We start from the raw sequence: 15352 nt of genomic DNA, 5'->3' as shown, positions 1-15352 counted from the left end.
ACATAAGCGATAGAAAAGGGCCGCTGCAGTTAAGTTGCATTTTTGCAAAGACTCTTAATTTCTGCAGACATATATACAAATAATTAGCCAATTGAATATGAGTAGATTGTATATTTGAAAAAATATCTTAAAACACGGCATTTTTTCACTGTTTGAGAGTTCGTTGCTTTTTTTGTTTTGCCCGGAGTGTTTTAATGGCACACCAACTCTGGATTGTTTACATGGCAACGTTTGATAGCAACGTGTGTGTGTGTGACAGATTTGCTAATCCTGGGGGTTTAATCTTTACAGAATTGCATAATTAGGAGAGAAGTGTAATGTAGGAACATGCACACAGTTTTCAGCTGATATATCCAGTTAATTCCTGGTTGATAGGGGGAGCTTCATAGGTGCTACATGGCTATCTGATGTTAAGTGAACACAGATTTCGCAATGCTAACATGCTAGTAGTAGTATGCCTTGCAGGAAATGTTAACGTCGTCAACGTTTGTGCTTCAGCGCTGTTGAAATGATCTTATATAGCCCAAACTGTTGTAAGATAGACTAGCAGTGTCCACAGAAGCTATTTAATTATCTATCCATTAGCTCTTGTGAGATAGCTCGGATCTTTTCGTGCACAATGCTCAAATCACATCGAACCGAAGAGGAGAATTTCTATCTAAATTGCAGAGCAGCATACCTGGCTGTTTTCAAGTCAAGTTTATCAAACATCACTTCCAAAGAACAGTTATGCCACGGTAGGAATAACTCCAAACATCTATTAGCTGTGAAGTAATCTCTTGTTGAAATTTTGTCTGGTTAAAACACAGATAACGATAACGTGGAGATAACGTAGCGTTATCGGCTATATTTCAGGTCAAATGACAAATCATCATACCACAGACTTGCCAGTAGGCCTATGGTTAGATTGTCTGGTAGATTGAGCATTTATTTGTAAAGCGTTTAATTTCGTTTCCATTCATAGTTCTTCAACAGGCAGGACATAATCCCTCACAGAAGCTCCTGAATAAATACTGGACTCCTAAGACCAAGAGGCTGAATTTTGATGATTTCTGTGAAATAATGCAGAATGAGAAGCCAACACAACATGGCGAAATTCTCAGAGTATTTAAGAAACTTGACATTAATGGAGATGGGTTCATCTCACAAAGTGAACTGCACAAAGTCCTCACCACGGTTTGTGCCCACTGCTACAGCGCTGACTATACTATTCATACTACTCTGTGTGAACCATACTGGTCAAACTGGTTACCAAAACCATCAAGCTTTTTTTCCCACAACTATTCTTTGTTATGTTGTTTGTCCTTTAGACTGGTGAGAAGATGACTGAAGAAGAAGTAAATGAGATTTTCTCATCATTTGACATCAACAAAGATGGGAAACTTGATTATGCTGAGGTTAGACTCGGACAGCAGCCTGCATGTCACATTCTGCAAACTCATACAACAAAAAACTGAGTGATGTCCATCTGTACATTTCTCATGTAACATAATGCCATCATATCTCCTGTTTCATACGCCATGGCCATAGCAGTATTACGCAATCACTGTTTTTAATTGCTGCAATAATGCTATGCTCTGATCAAAGAATACATGAATACATTTAACTGATTAGTCTTTGACAGAAGTGTCTACAAACTCCCTGGTCTGTTGTCTCAGTTCTGCAGAATGCTGGAGTCCACAGCAGAGCAGTGTCAGGCAGCAGCCCAGGAGAAATTGGAGGCTGATGCCAAACTCAAGAGGCAAAACTTTGGCAACCAGTCGGACAACTCACCCAAGACCACAGCCCCCCCACACCAAGAGTCTCTCCAGAAAGGTGAACCTGATGCAGCCCTCCTCAGGAGAGGTACAGTATGGTGCTCATGGACAATGTGAATGCATTAAACCATGTCTGCTAAAATGGATGTAGTATCAGCGTGGTTAAAGAAGATAAGATTCAGCATGTCTGCTTAAATAACATAACACACACAAACAAAGTTGATTTCCTTAGTGACAGATCACATTTATAGAATTTGAAATACAGCATAATTGGACTGTAGAATTTGTGGTGGGCGGGCATTTTGAAACTGTGTCTTTAAGGCAGCAGCACTAAATGGGTATCTCTACAGAGAGTAGGTGATCAAGTGGGATGGAGACATATTGCTGTTGTACAGTATCTTTTGAATTATTGATGTGATTTGCTTCTGTATAAGGCGTGAATTTGACAGAGGAAGAGAAATTGACTGAAGAGTGAGAAAAACAACCAGAATGGAAATGTATGTAAGGTAATGTAATGTAGGGAGAGAGGGGCAATACAGAGGTCTGTGAGTGGTAGGAGAGGGGAAAAAACAGTTGGAAGGGAAAAACATAGTGGTCAAAGTAAGAGACCGGCTGATAGAAAGTGAAAAAATAGAGACTGAAATGGAGATGGAAAAAGCTTGTGAAAGATGGAAATAGAAGGTGAGAGAGTAGTCAAAGAGATGAGCAAAAAAAAGGCTTGATATAACTCCTAAAAATGTGAAAGGATAGAAAGATGGAGGAAGAGAGATGCTTGTAAAAAGGAATAGAGTGAACCACAGACAGACATGTTTGTGTCCTGAGCTCTCTCTCTCTCTCTCTCTCTCTTTCTCTCTGTGTGTGTGGTCACTGTGTGTTCATGTTATTGATTGGAAGAGTCCCACACGACCCAAGGCGACAAAGGGATTTGGAAATCATCTCCAGGAGAGCCCCGCTAACCAGGCCTGCGCCAGAATAAATAACCTTTCAGCTAGTGTCTGGATTACCCCATTATATGCCACATCTTTGAGATATTGATTTATTTCCCTTCATTTCTTGGCCACAACCACAGGGTAGTGTTTCTGTCTGTGCGGTAGCTATGGAACACACATGTACTCTCTGACTTCAGACATGCTGCTGTGCACCTGAAGAAAACAGGAAAACATTTGGTGTGTGGTGTTTTGATACCGTAGGCTGTTATTCAGTCTTGCAATTTGCAAACAAAATTGCTTGCATTTTCTGTCACCAAGTTTCACTCTCTAGATTAAGTGTTCCCATTTGAACAAATATGATATTGTATTTTCCTTTTCGGTTGTTTGTTCCACACACAAATATAAAAGGACATCTAATTAAATTGTGGCACAGCTTTCCTCATCAGTCTATTCTGTTAGCATTGCATCAATAGTTTGTTTCAATTAGGGGAGAGAAATGAGTTGTGTGTAAGTTAATGAATTCGAAGGTATGTGATTGGGGTTTAATTAAAATGTTGCATCTGAGGAATGGGGCTGTAGAATGAAAGGCCACTTCTAGTACCACCTCTCTAATTAAAGTGTTTTGGCCCTAATCAGAGCTCATATGGATGTATTTCCAGGTGTTTTAAGAATTACATGCCAGTTTCTTTGTGTGTGTGTGTGTGTGTGTGTGTGTGTGTGTGTGTGTGTGTGTGTGTGTGTGTGTGTGTGTGTGTGCGTGCGTGTGTTTGTGTGTGCGTATGTTCATTCAGACAGCCGCTCCTCTTCCCGGCCGTCATCGGCCCGTAGTCGCCGTGCCTCGGTCTCCATGGCCATCACCATGGCAGCAACCAGCAGCAGAAGTACCAAACTGTTGGAACCCAAATCCTTACAGGTACCTCAGATATAATGATAGATCATAGTCATGTTATAATATAATAGTCTTATAGTCATATTATGACTATGAGTCAATTAAGCTTATTCTGGCCCCAGCCGTGGCGCAACTGGCTGGGGCACCTGCACCGCACGCCGGCGACCCGGGTTCGATTCCCGCCCCGAGGTCCTTTCCGGATCCCACCCCGACTCTCTCACCCATTCGCTTCCTGTCTCTCTCTACTGTCCTGTCAAAATTAAAGGCACAAAAGCCAAAAAAATATACTTTAAAAAAATAAAAAAATAATTAAGCTTATTCCATAAGGCAATGCATGTTACTGATTGCAACAGAATGATTTTTGATTTCAATTGTCAACGTGTGACAAGAGAAGGGACAGATCAGTTCTGTCTTTGATGTGTCCCCAGTTCCTTTTAAATTTGAAATCATTTGAATGGTACACTAGATGCTTTTTGTGTACTTGTGTTTGAAAAGACATCCAGAAGTTTCCCCTCCCCCCCACTCTGCAGTGTCTCATAAAGAGAAAGCTATTAGATGAACATGCAGTTACTGGGCAGCCACAGACAGACCTCCAGGCTGTTGGTGACGGCTACAGGCCTGTTACCCGGGCTGTTGTTGCAGGGCTTCGTGGTGGCAAATTTACACTGGGTCGATGTAGTGTAGAGTGTGTTCATCGATTCCCAGCTCTTTGTTTGCACTCCTTTTGACTTAACCTCCTCTGGTTTGCTTTACTGCTCCCCAAAAAAAGAATAGCCGCCCGCCACGAAAAGATGGCGCCCATGGAAAAAGCCAGACGCGTGGAGACAGCACAGAAGGCTGCCGCTGACGTGGGTGTATGAAGTATGAGCGTGCTGAGATTATTGCCGGCAAGTTCTGTTAGCAGCAGCTCAGGCCTTGGGCTAGTAATTGGGAAATGATTCGCTGGTGGGGTTGAGGCATAGCACTCCCCACATCGCCACCCCCCATTCCCACACCCCTCCCCCCTCCCCCCCCTGTAAATCAGAGAGGGGGCTGGAGAGGGTGACATGGCTGGGTATTAGCCCTGGCCGGCTGACCTCTCTCCCAGGGACCCTCCATCAGGGAGGGGGGAGAGAGTGGACACGCAGCCTGGGGGGGTTTGTCCCAGACTCCGATCCAAGCTGGACAAACCACGGAGGTTCGTGTTATGGTTTGATGGTTTTTGATCCTGTGTACATTTCACGAGGTGACATAAAACCAGCAAGAGGAAATGGCCTTTACTTGGGGAAGTGTCAGTGTGGAAATACATTTAGTTTGGGGGGTCTTTGTTTAACTTGGTGATTTACTGACTGCTCTTTAGAAGATGTAGAAGGCTGTTGCTGGCCCGTCATTGCATTTCGAGGATGGAATGGGTCTCGAAGGGCTTGAAAGAGCAGCCTTTCCAATTGTATTTACTGCCTCTCCATCTGAAGTCCCCGATGTCTATAATATTTCCGTGGTTTAACGGTGCCTTGAAGACAACTTTATAACGGCAATAACACACCAAAAATATTTTGATGAAATTTCTGGATATAGTTGTAAATCACAGCATGTATAGTTGCTTGTATTTCAACGTAATGATATGTTTTGTATTTTGGGTATATTTCACAATGTTTTTATCAAAAGAAAAGTATCCTCAGGACACTGGCATTTATTCCTCATGGAATACATGTCCATGCATCAGTGTCTAAGTGAGAAAGCAAGGCTCGGGGTCTGTGTGCCTTTGTTAGGAAGTTGGTGTGGAGGACGATGTCTGTTTGGTGTTCATCTAAGCTATGTCACCATAGCGCCACCCTGTGGCTGTGAAAGTTGCAAGGCTATTCTAGTTCTAATGCTAAACGAAGCACAACATTTTCTTTTATAGGGGATCATTAAATGTTAATGAATATTTTGACTCGATTTATGATTAGTTTGATACTAATGGTAAGTTTTTATTGTAATATTAATCTAATAAGGTCATGATTTTTAAAACGCACCATCACTATTTATGTTGAATGATCCTTTCTCTACACCTTGCTGGTGTGGAAATGTAGACACAAAACTTTGTAAATCAATTTCTGTTTATGTCCAACTGTATTATTTATTACATAAAGCTCTTGATTTTTTCAATTTTTCAAATGTATATTTCATTGAGTGTATATCATCAATGGTACATGTTATATTAACATGAATGGTTTTTTTTCTTTTTCAAATGATTAGACAATCTAATTGTCTGAACTGCATGCCATTATTCATGTCTCTCTCCCTAGGAGTGGCATCATAGCCATCTGAAAGGCTGTTTTTTCCTGGAGGAAGATGGAACCATAGTGTCTCTGCAGTATAGACTGCACATCTCCCAGACCACCACTGTCTACCTGACCATACAACCCCTCAACCTCAGCCAAACCCAGGGTAAGCATAGAACCCCTTATCCATAGGCCCTAGCCACCCCCATAGAACTCCCTACCCATAGCCCCTACCCACCCTCCCGGTTAAGCATTACCGAACACATGTGAATCATAGCCGATCCTACAGAAAGGTTATAAGAGATTCAGTGAGAGTAGAGATTTTATAGTAGAGGTGGCAACCACATTCAAAAATAATGAGATACCGGCTTAATTTTCTATAACAAATGTTCATGTTTTGGTTGTAGACAAGCCGTCTCCCTGGATGTCTGTGGACACTGCTCTGCTCGTGATTGCAGCCAATGAGGGAAAGGAGGACTCGAATGTTGTGTGTGTTACTGAGATGCGGGAAAAAGAGGTCAGTCTGTCATGGAGTCAAAGAAATTATATAATGACTGATTAGGGTATAATAACTCATGTTTAAGAATATGGCCCTCTTTGAGAATGACCTTTTTTTCAAATGGAATATACATGTCTATGAAACTGTCAGTGTTGATTCAGATCAAGTGATCTGAGGTTAGTTTCAATATAGCAGGTCGAAGATCTGGGGTTACAATCTCCATGCTGCTGACAGGGGGCCATCTAGCTGCTCTTTCATAATAATTCCCTGCCATACACACTTACAGTATACTTACTGTATGTCAAGTTTTGGTGTTTTTTTGGTGTTTTTTTTTTTCGCCGTAAGCTAAAAATAAACATGTGTTCTGAGTTTGTTAGACCACAAATGTCGCAAACATTGCAAAATATATTAAATTAGGTTTTGAAATCATAAAAAATAAAATAAAGGGCATGTACTGTACTGAAGGAAGCCATCCCCAATTTGTCACTATTTTCAATTTACATATAAACAAAATCAGAATTCTGACTAAATTGAATTTATCTACAGTGTATGATGCACGCTTAATGAACTTCCATGCTTATGTAATGTCTATGCTGCCCTCTGGTGGTATTAAGTGACATGACATTTTTATTAAACAAATAGAAAATACAGGAGGATCATACGTTCCCTTCTAGTCCTTACTGGTCCTACAAGTCATTAGGTTGCAGAATTATATTTGTGAAATAAATCGGGGACAAACAGTGAAGATCACCCGAAGTCATACTTCTGATATTGGTTTTATTTGGTGGTTCTTGTCAACCGTTCAACCGTTCCGTCCGTCTTGCCATCCCAAACCTCATCCTAGGGTTGGAGCCTTTGTGGTTCTCTGTTGCACAGAATCAGGCTGCCTGCTCAACCTCCTCCTTCCTGCCTGCAGCCTCTGGCCTCAACAGTCTCTCCTTTTCTCCATTTTTGTTCATTCTGAAGCTAAATATCTCTGTCCAACACGACTTACAAATAAATACTATGCAATAGTTGAAAATGAACAGCTAACATTTTAAAAATGTTTGTAAGACTACCTAGTAAAATAGCAATAGTAAACAATAATGGCAATGCAATAGCATTGATCAATAGCTTAAAGAAAATAAACAGATAATATAGCTTAGTTATCCTCATATCCATATTAAGCCGGTTTATTTTTTAGACCGGTTTATTTCTTTACCGTTTTTCATACAAAGTGCTTTTATAAAAAAATGTGTTTTTGAATATAAATTATAGGAGGATGATTGCCATCTGGAAAGGTTCAGTTCTTATTAAGTTACACGCTAAGCTCAAAACTCTTCCTCCTGAATCTAGAATATATCAAAGATTCACTTTTTGAAATAAATTAGGGTGAAAAAATCAAATTTTTCACCATATTTTATTTTTCTGAGACTTACCTGTAGATATCTGACATTCATAAATGAGTCAGCTATTCAAAACATATTTACGGCTATGGAAAAAAAATGAAGAGACCACTGCACATTTTTCTGATGTCATCTTATACGCTTGCTGAGCAACATTTGAACAAGTTGACAGTCATATTCAAATTTGCAGTGGTCTGGTCTCCATGACTCCATCAACTCATTCAAATGTCACTCAGTAGCTGTAGGATAACATCAGAATAATGTGCAGTGGTTAATTTTTCCAGAGCTGTATATGTTGAGCAGATACAGTATGGCTGCACACATCTAGACCTAGATGAGCTAAAATTGTGTACTCTAATATACAGTATCTCTTCCGAGTTGCCAGATCTGTGACATAGCGTTCCGGTGTGTGTGTGTCCCGACAGAAGTGTGTGTGGAAGGGAGAGCTGAGTGAGGGCACTTACGTCCTCCTGCCCCTCAGCACGGGGTGCAGGCTGGTGCGCAGCAGGAAGCCCGAACTGACCGGCGCTGAGCTGGTCTACAGGAACCAGGACTCCGGGGAGCTGGAGCTCACCAAAGAGTTCAGGTAAACGGGCCCGAGAGCCAGCTGTAGGATGAAACATTTGTCCCGTTCTGCAGAGAAATAACCGTTTTTCATTTCTGGCTCTTTGGCTATACAAAGGCATATTGAGTACTCCTTCAAGCTAGCTGTACAGTTTGTATGAGAACTTTCTTTCAAAGTGTCACGCTTGTTGAATGTACATTTCAGCATTTCCTCATTTCATTGATAAGAATCAGCCAGAGCAGTCTCACAGGTTTTACCATAGAACTTCCCCAGCCATTAACACTGTTAATGGGTATTGACCAGCTTTCTGTGTTGAGTTCACTACAACACACCACATGTTTAAATGGGACTATTGACAGCATGGCCATGGCCGGATATACTTGTATGTACTCAGATGTCACAGCCTTTCAGATTGTGTCAAGCCAGATTTATGCTCCCTTTTCATCCAGACATGATCCATCTATTTCATCTGTGCTGTCTGTGCTTTCATCCTTGTCAGAAAACATTTCAAAGATGGATAAGATGAGCACAGATATTTGTATTTAACATTGAGCATTAATCAGTTAGCAGTAAGCTGTCATTGCGTTCTTATACACCACAGGGCGGCGCTGTCCACCATATTTGATGTGATTGACCTGGATGGGAACGATTTGCTGAGTCTGGAGGAGTACAACCTGTTTGAGGAGAGGACCAGTGGGGAGAAGTGTGATGAGGACGCTTGGGCCGTCTGCAAAGGTGGGTGTCCTGTCCTGTCCTGTCCTGTCCCGTCCTGTACAGACCAAACACAGAACTGAAACTGCTCCCCTAGGAGGAGCACGCCGGGGTTTAAAGAAAACAACTCTTACTTTTAGATGACAACATAACATTACTGTTGCAGTGCCACTCACAACATTGTTCATGTTGTTACAATAGCAATGTACAGTGCCTATAGAAAGTTATCATACCCTTTTGAAATAGTTACTTTTTTTGGTCTTACAGCCTGAAATCAAAACCCATTTTAAAAAAAATCTTTTCCAGTTTTATTTACAAATGTAGCTGTACAACATCAAAATAATGAAAAAAAAGTCAACAGTTCTGAAAATTAATAAAAAATTAAAAACTAGAATAACGGGGTTGGAAAAGTCATCATACCCCTGACTTAATACTTTGTAAAACTTCCTTTTGCTTTCATTACAGCCATCAATCTGTTTGGATATGTCTCTATTATAGCTTTGCACACCTAGATAGGGGAATATTTGCCCAATTTTCCGTGCAGAAATGTTAAAATGTAGTCAAATTCTGTAGGGAATGGCGATGGACTGCTCTCTTCAAGTCAATCCACATATTTTCTATAGGATTTAAGTCAGGGCTCTGACTTTGCCACTCAAGGATATTCACCATCCTATCCTTAAGCCACTGCTTTGTTCTTTTGGCAGTATGTTTAGGATTTTTGTCGTGTTGGAAGGCGAATGACCTCCCCATCCTCAGCTGTTTAGGAGAGGGACGCAGGTTTTCCTCAAGAATTTTGGTGTACTTGGCAGCATCCATTTTCCCTTCTATCCTGACCAATTGCCCAGTCCCCGCTGAAGAGAAACATCCCCAAAACATAATGTTGCCCCCACCATGCTTCAAAGTAGGTATGGTGTGTTTTGGGTGTGTTTGGGTGTGTATACTGTGTTTGGTTAGCGCCTGGAGCTCAGTCCAAAAACTTCAATCTTAGTCTCCAAAAAGTTCGATCTTAGTCTCATCTGACCATATAAGCTTTTTCCACATGGTAGCAGAATATTCCAGATGTGTTTTTGCACTGAACTCCAAGCGCAATGTTTGGCGAAAACCAACACAGTACACCACCCAAAACACACCATACCTAGTGTGAAGCATGGTGGGGGCAACATTATGTTGTGGGGATGTTTCTTTTCAGCGGGAACTGGGCAATAGGTCAGGATAGAAGGGAAAATGGATGCTGCCAAGTACACCAAAATTCTTAAGGAAAACCTGCGTCCCTCTCCTAGACAGCTGAGGATGGGGAGGTCATTCGCCTTCCAACACGACAATAATCCTAAACATACTGCCAAAAGAACAAAGCAGAGGCTTAAGGATAGGATGGTGAATATCCTTGAGTGGCAAAGTCAGAGCCCTGACTTAAATACTATAGAAAATATGTGGATTGACTTGAAGAGAGCAGTCCATCGCGATTCCCTACAGAATTTGACTAAATTTTAACATTTCTGTACGGAAAATATTCCCCTATCTAGGTGTGCAAAGCTATAATAGAGACATATCCAAACAGATTGATGGCTGTAATGAAAGCAAAAGGAAGCTTTACAAAGTATTAAGTCAGGGGTATGATGACTTTTCCAACCCTGTTATTCTAGTTTTTCATTTTTTATTAATTTTCAGAACTGTTTACTTTTTTTTCATTATTTTGATGTTGTACAGCTAAATTTGTTAATAAAACTGGAAAAGATTTTTTTAAAAATGGGTTTTGATTTCAGGCTGTAAGACAAAAAAAGTAACTATTTCAAAAGGGTATGATGACTTTCTATAGGCACTGTATATGCACATCGTGTAGTACATCATGATAAAATGTATGGGTTATTTGTAAGTGGAACAAATGAACTTAGAGGTCTCTCTGTTTTGTTGGACCATGATATGGTTGTTATGCATTCTGAGATTCAGTTAATATTTGTATAGATCATTGTTTGTACTGGACTGTGTGACGGTGTTAAGAAATGTACATTTTCTGTCATTCCTTCTATCATTTATCCCCCCTTTCTCTCCCTCACTCCTGTCCTCATTGTGTCTTTCCCTCAGAAAACTTTGACACCAGGAAGAACATGCTGACTAGGCAGGGCTTTCTGGAGCTCAACCTGATGGAGGCCAACGACCGTGAAGGAGACCCCCGGGACCTGTGGATCACACTGGAGGCCATGGGCTTCAACAGAGCCCTGGACATGGTGGAGGTGAGGAGCCCATTACACACTACACCCCTCACAGACATGTAGTCTAATAATAATGATAAAAATAATACATTTGATTTAAAGTGCCTTTCATGACACCCAAGGTCACTTCACAAGGTTGTAAAATCATCTCATAAAAAAATAAAGAATAAATAAAACTAAATTAAAGTTAGTCAGTCAGTCAGTCAGTCTAGTGAAGGTAGAGGATGGAACCCAGGTACCCACTGTTCCTACTGTAACTCTTTGAGGTGCATTCAGCACATGCTATGGTAGTGCTCAACATTATCTGTATTGGTGGCTTGTCTTTCCAAAACGCTCAACTTTTCAGGAAGTGAGCCAGACAAGGGAGGGATTGCTTGACAATTCCATATTCCAGTGTGAAAAGGATCCTCTGTCCTTCTTAATTGATATGCAAACTCTCCTAGATAGTGTAGGAGTGCACATCAATGTGCATGTAAACAGAGAAGGTCCTAAACTTATATTCTATAAAATATTATGCTAAAAAACTCCTGCTGCCTGTCTACCTGTATTGCTTTCCTGTTGGTGTCTCATGGCTTAAGTTGGAAGAACCAGTAGGGGGAGATGACATTTAATACACAACAAACAAAGATGAATTGGCCCTGACAAGTGTTTCTCAATCCTACTCAAGCACACATGACAGAACTTGTCAGTGAATCTGTTGATCATCTCAATGCCCCTAATCTCAAAGGCTGGAGTGTTTTAGCAATACTTTAGTTTTCACTTGATATGTATGAAGTAGGAGCCATAGATTATTCATAGTGCAGGAGGTCTTCAGAAGTCAGACTTAGAACCTTTGTATGCGTATCTTTCAAAATATTGTTCATGGTAACACAATTTCTGCCCCTTTAATTCCCTTTGGACATTAAAACAACATGAGCTCTGAGGTCTGACGGTCCCTGTGTGTGTGGTTGTATTGCCTCTCCCATCAGGCCTGTCCTTTCATTATCAACGTGCACTGTGAGGACGTGAAGCCCATCCTGCAGGCAGTGAACCTGGAGTCGGCTGCCAGGACTCTCAACACGGCGCTGCACTGCTCAGTTATCAGCAGAGCAGAGGCCAGGCCCATCAAGGGTCACGATGGCGTCACTGTGTACACATACCGCGGGGAGAGCCGGATCTCCTCAGTCATCGCCAACAAGGTACCTCAGCTCACCTCCTCACAGGCTCAAGCCGCTCTGCAGATCTGACTGACCACATGGAAGAGATTTGATTGGAAAAAAATATCTTGAGCAAAATCTTCTGAATTCTTGAAATGTATAAAAGAGTAAGATTAAGCAGTGGAAATTATTGCTGTTTCTGTTTTAAGAGGATGCATACTGCTTGAAAGGAACACTCCACCATTTTTTCATATTACACTACATTATTCCCTTAGCTAAGACACTTTGCTAGCCCAGTTCATTAATTAGGATCCAAACAGAGATGAAGTTAGAAGCAACCAAACACCTCCACATTTGTCCTACTGAATGAACTGGGCTAGCTAAATGATATCAAAGTAGCGCTGTGTGCAAGAGCCATTGAGTGCACATGTTGAAACGCAAAAAGTATGTACTGTATCAACTCGTCTTAGTTAAGGGAATAACATACGGTAGTTTAATATGGAAAAAAACAGTAGAGTGTTTCTTTAAACAAGAATGAAATGCAAGCACTGTGGGTGAAACAAGGCTGAGTTTGTGGTTGAAGTCGTTTGCCATGGATTTCAAACCAAGCTATTCTTCTTACCCTCTATGCACAAGCTAACAATCAGTAGTGTTGTAGTGTCGGTGTTAATTATCATGCTGCTGTTGTTCATGTCCACATGGCAACTCTAGCCCTGCTGCTGAGAATGTCACTCTGGGGAAGTAGGTTCACAGTGGCCATGGACTTCCACACCTATCAGTCAGCAGATCTAACCTGAAGATATGATACTGCATTTGGATCTCATGTTTTCTCTTCCAGAGCAACCAGAGAGTGGTGGTGCAAGTGAACAACGAGCAAAGTAAGAACTGTGTCAACAGCAGGGGATTGAGTGTGTTTGCTGTGGAGGTGCCTGCCAGAACTAAAATAGTAAGTCTCAGCAAACACACAGACATGCACACTTCAATTACACATGGACCTTATGCTATTGTGTCCTCTCCACTGGGCATTCTGACATGCTGAAGCAGTCAGTGAGTGAAGTTATCCTTGTTTAGAAAATATACAGGTTTGACTTATATATAAGTAAAAACATTTAAATGGCAGTGGTAATGATGATGGTAATGGTCTTTTAAATGGTACTGGAAAACTGTAGTTTGTTACATTGTTATGAGTTTAGAGTTTCAAAACCCAGTGTCCTCTGATGGTGAAACACAATGCAATGATTGACAATGATGGAGTAAGCGTTGTTGCGACGTTGAGGGCAGGTTTTAGAGGGAAATGCCTGCGGTTCCAGCCATAGCAGTGGTGTAATTTGTCACCGTCTGCCACCAAAAGTGTCCAGCCCAGATGTAGCAGTCCCAAGTGATGAGATTAGCCCTGGCACCGCGAGACTGGGAGCTGGGTCATGTGCTGCTGCATTTTCTCTTCCTTAGGTTTGTCAGCATGTCATGCCTGTGAACGAGAGACAGGAGTGGATTTACAGCTGTGTGGAGAGCATCGTCTCATAAGCCTTTCAAACGATGACGAGAAGAAGCATTCATGATGTGTCATGGGTGAAGAAGCGGCTTTTATCAGGTACACACACAGCAAGGTTAATGTTCTACCAGAGGAAGCGGTTCGCTTGATTTTTTGTGTACTTCTTTTTTTACTTATAGTCTAGTAGTTGCTGTGCATTTAATTAATGTAATTGTCCTGTAACCTTTTGAAATGTTTGTATTATAATCTATGTGTGCATCACATGTTTTGAATACAATATTGTTGTCTTAATTGTCTTAATGATGAACAAAAAGTGCATACTGTATATCTAACTCAAATGCCATGCATTTGACTTTTTTTAAGGAACTTTTTCCTTTGTAAAAAAATATCATATGATATTTAATTTGATACTTAATGCAATGTAACATTATATTGTGCTCATCATGATTTGATTGTCATTTGTAATTTATCACGTGAAATAAATGAATTCATGTCTAATTCATTCTAATATACAATGTCTTTGCTGGTACAGTGTATTGTGCTTTCTGCCGGTGGTAATTGTACCATCCAGGGAAGTCATGTGCTCCAGCCTTCTCATCTGCATAGACTTTTATTCTTGCTGAGGTTGTTTGTGGCGTTGGCAACCAAATGCATTCCATTGGGTTGCACACAGGTCTCAACTTTATTCGCCCTTGGCCTTTAGTGACAGAAGCAGCACTGACCTTCTATATATACCGCCAGGGCCATTATTTTACCCTATGACCTTCTCTACTGTAACTGTAGAGCAGTCCTGTAAATGTCACATGGTCTTAGTCAGGGTACTTAAGCCACTGTCTGGCCCACTCAGGCTTTCCCTCCCACAATGCAAAGCAAAGCGACAGCATCTAGACTGATCTGTTTTTTTTTTTTTTTAGTTTATAATTAGAAAACTCACGGATTACTATTGTGTCAGATTAGTATGCAGGAACTCTTATCCTGGTGTCGATATCAATAAAAATGCCTTGTAATCACAACAAAGTGTTAGTCTAGAGCAAAGGTAGTAAACTCTGCTCTACTTCTGAGAGTTCAAACAAATGGTGACACAATCACCAAACAAAGCTGCCCTAGTATAGTGCACTGTCCTTTTCAATAGGGGGCCATGTGGGAGCAATGATTGGTCTTCACCTGTGAGACCACATCTTACAGCTACGTGAAACCCTTTCAATGCTGTTAGATGAATTATGCAAAAGGTGTTAATGTGGAACATTTCAGTTTCACTCTGAAGACCCTGACAAGTGAAATGCTATTACACCCGATCCGATTACATCCTAATTGTTTTTTTGTTTTTTTTAAAGCAGTAGTGTGAGTGGGAAAATTACTTCTAAATTACTTTTCCTCATCATCACTGATCAAATTCCCATTTTGATGATACACAACACCGCCCCTTTAAGGACTGACGTAGGCGTGTCTGCAGAGGAGGGAACTACCGTGTGTGTGTGTGTGTGTGTGTGTACGTGGGGAAGTTTTCACTGTGAAGATTCCTCCGTGGACAAGGAT

General features: G+C 41.1%; 1 protein-coding gene across 3 annotated transcripts; it reads left to right on the top strand.

The window, feature by feature from the left end:
- Positions 1-248: 248 nt before the first annotated feature.
- On the top strand, positions 249-15303 carry efcab7 (EF-hand calcium binding domain 7). Of its 3 annotated transcripts, none has more exons than XR_009941454.1 (14): positions 249-737; positions 965-1176; positions 1311-1397; positions 1659-1845; positions 3478-3599; positions 5843-5984; positions 6226-6335; positions 8128-8288; positions 8869-9002; positions 11061-11209; positions 12157-12366; positions 13163-13270; positions 13774-13915; positions 15154-15303. XR_009941454.1 is itself a non-coding variant. In XM_062555616.1 (13 exons), exons 1-13 carry the CDS (start codon positions 620-622, stop codon positions 13846-13848), a joined length of 1815 nt encoding a protein of 604 aa, XP_062411600.1. In that variant the 5' UTR covers positions 249-619; the 3' UTR covers positions 13849-14280. The 3 variants fall into 3 exon arrangements, 1 of the variants encoding a protein (XP_062411600.1); XR_009941455.1 differs by having other exon boundaries at positions 15151-15303; XM_062555616.1 differs by lacking the exon at positions 15154-15303 and having other exon boundaries at positions 13774-14280.
- Positions 15304-15352: the final 49 nt, after the last annotated feature.

This window comes from Sardina pilchardus, chromosome 15 (assembly GCF_963854185.1).
Source record: "Sardina pilchardus chromosome 15, fSarPil1.1, whole genome shotgun sequence".
In the NCBI taxonomy this organism is placed as follows: domain Eukaryota; kingdom Metazoa; phylum Chordata; class Actinopteri; order Clupeiformes; family Clupeidae; genus Sardina; species Sardina pilchardus.
Note: the sequence above shows the minus strand (reverse complement) of the source record. Positions and strands in the feature narration are given on the sequence as shown.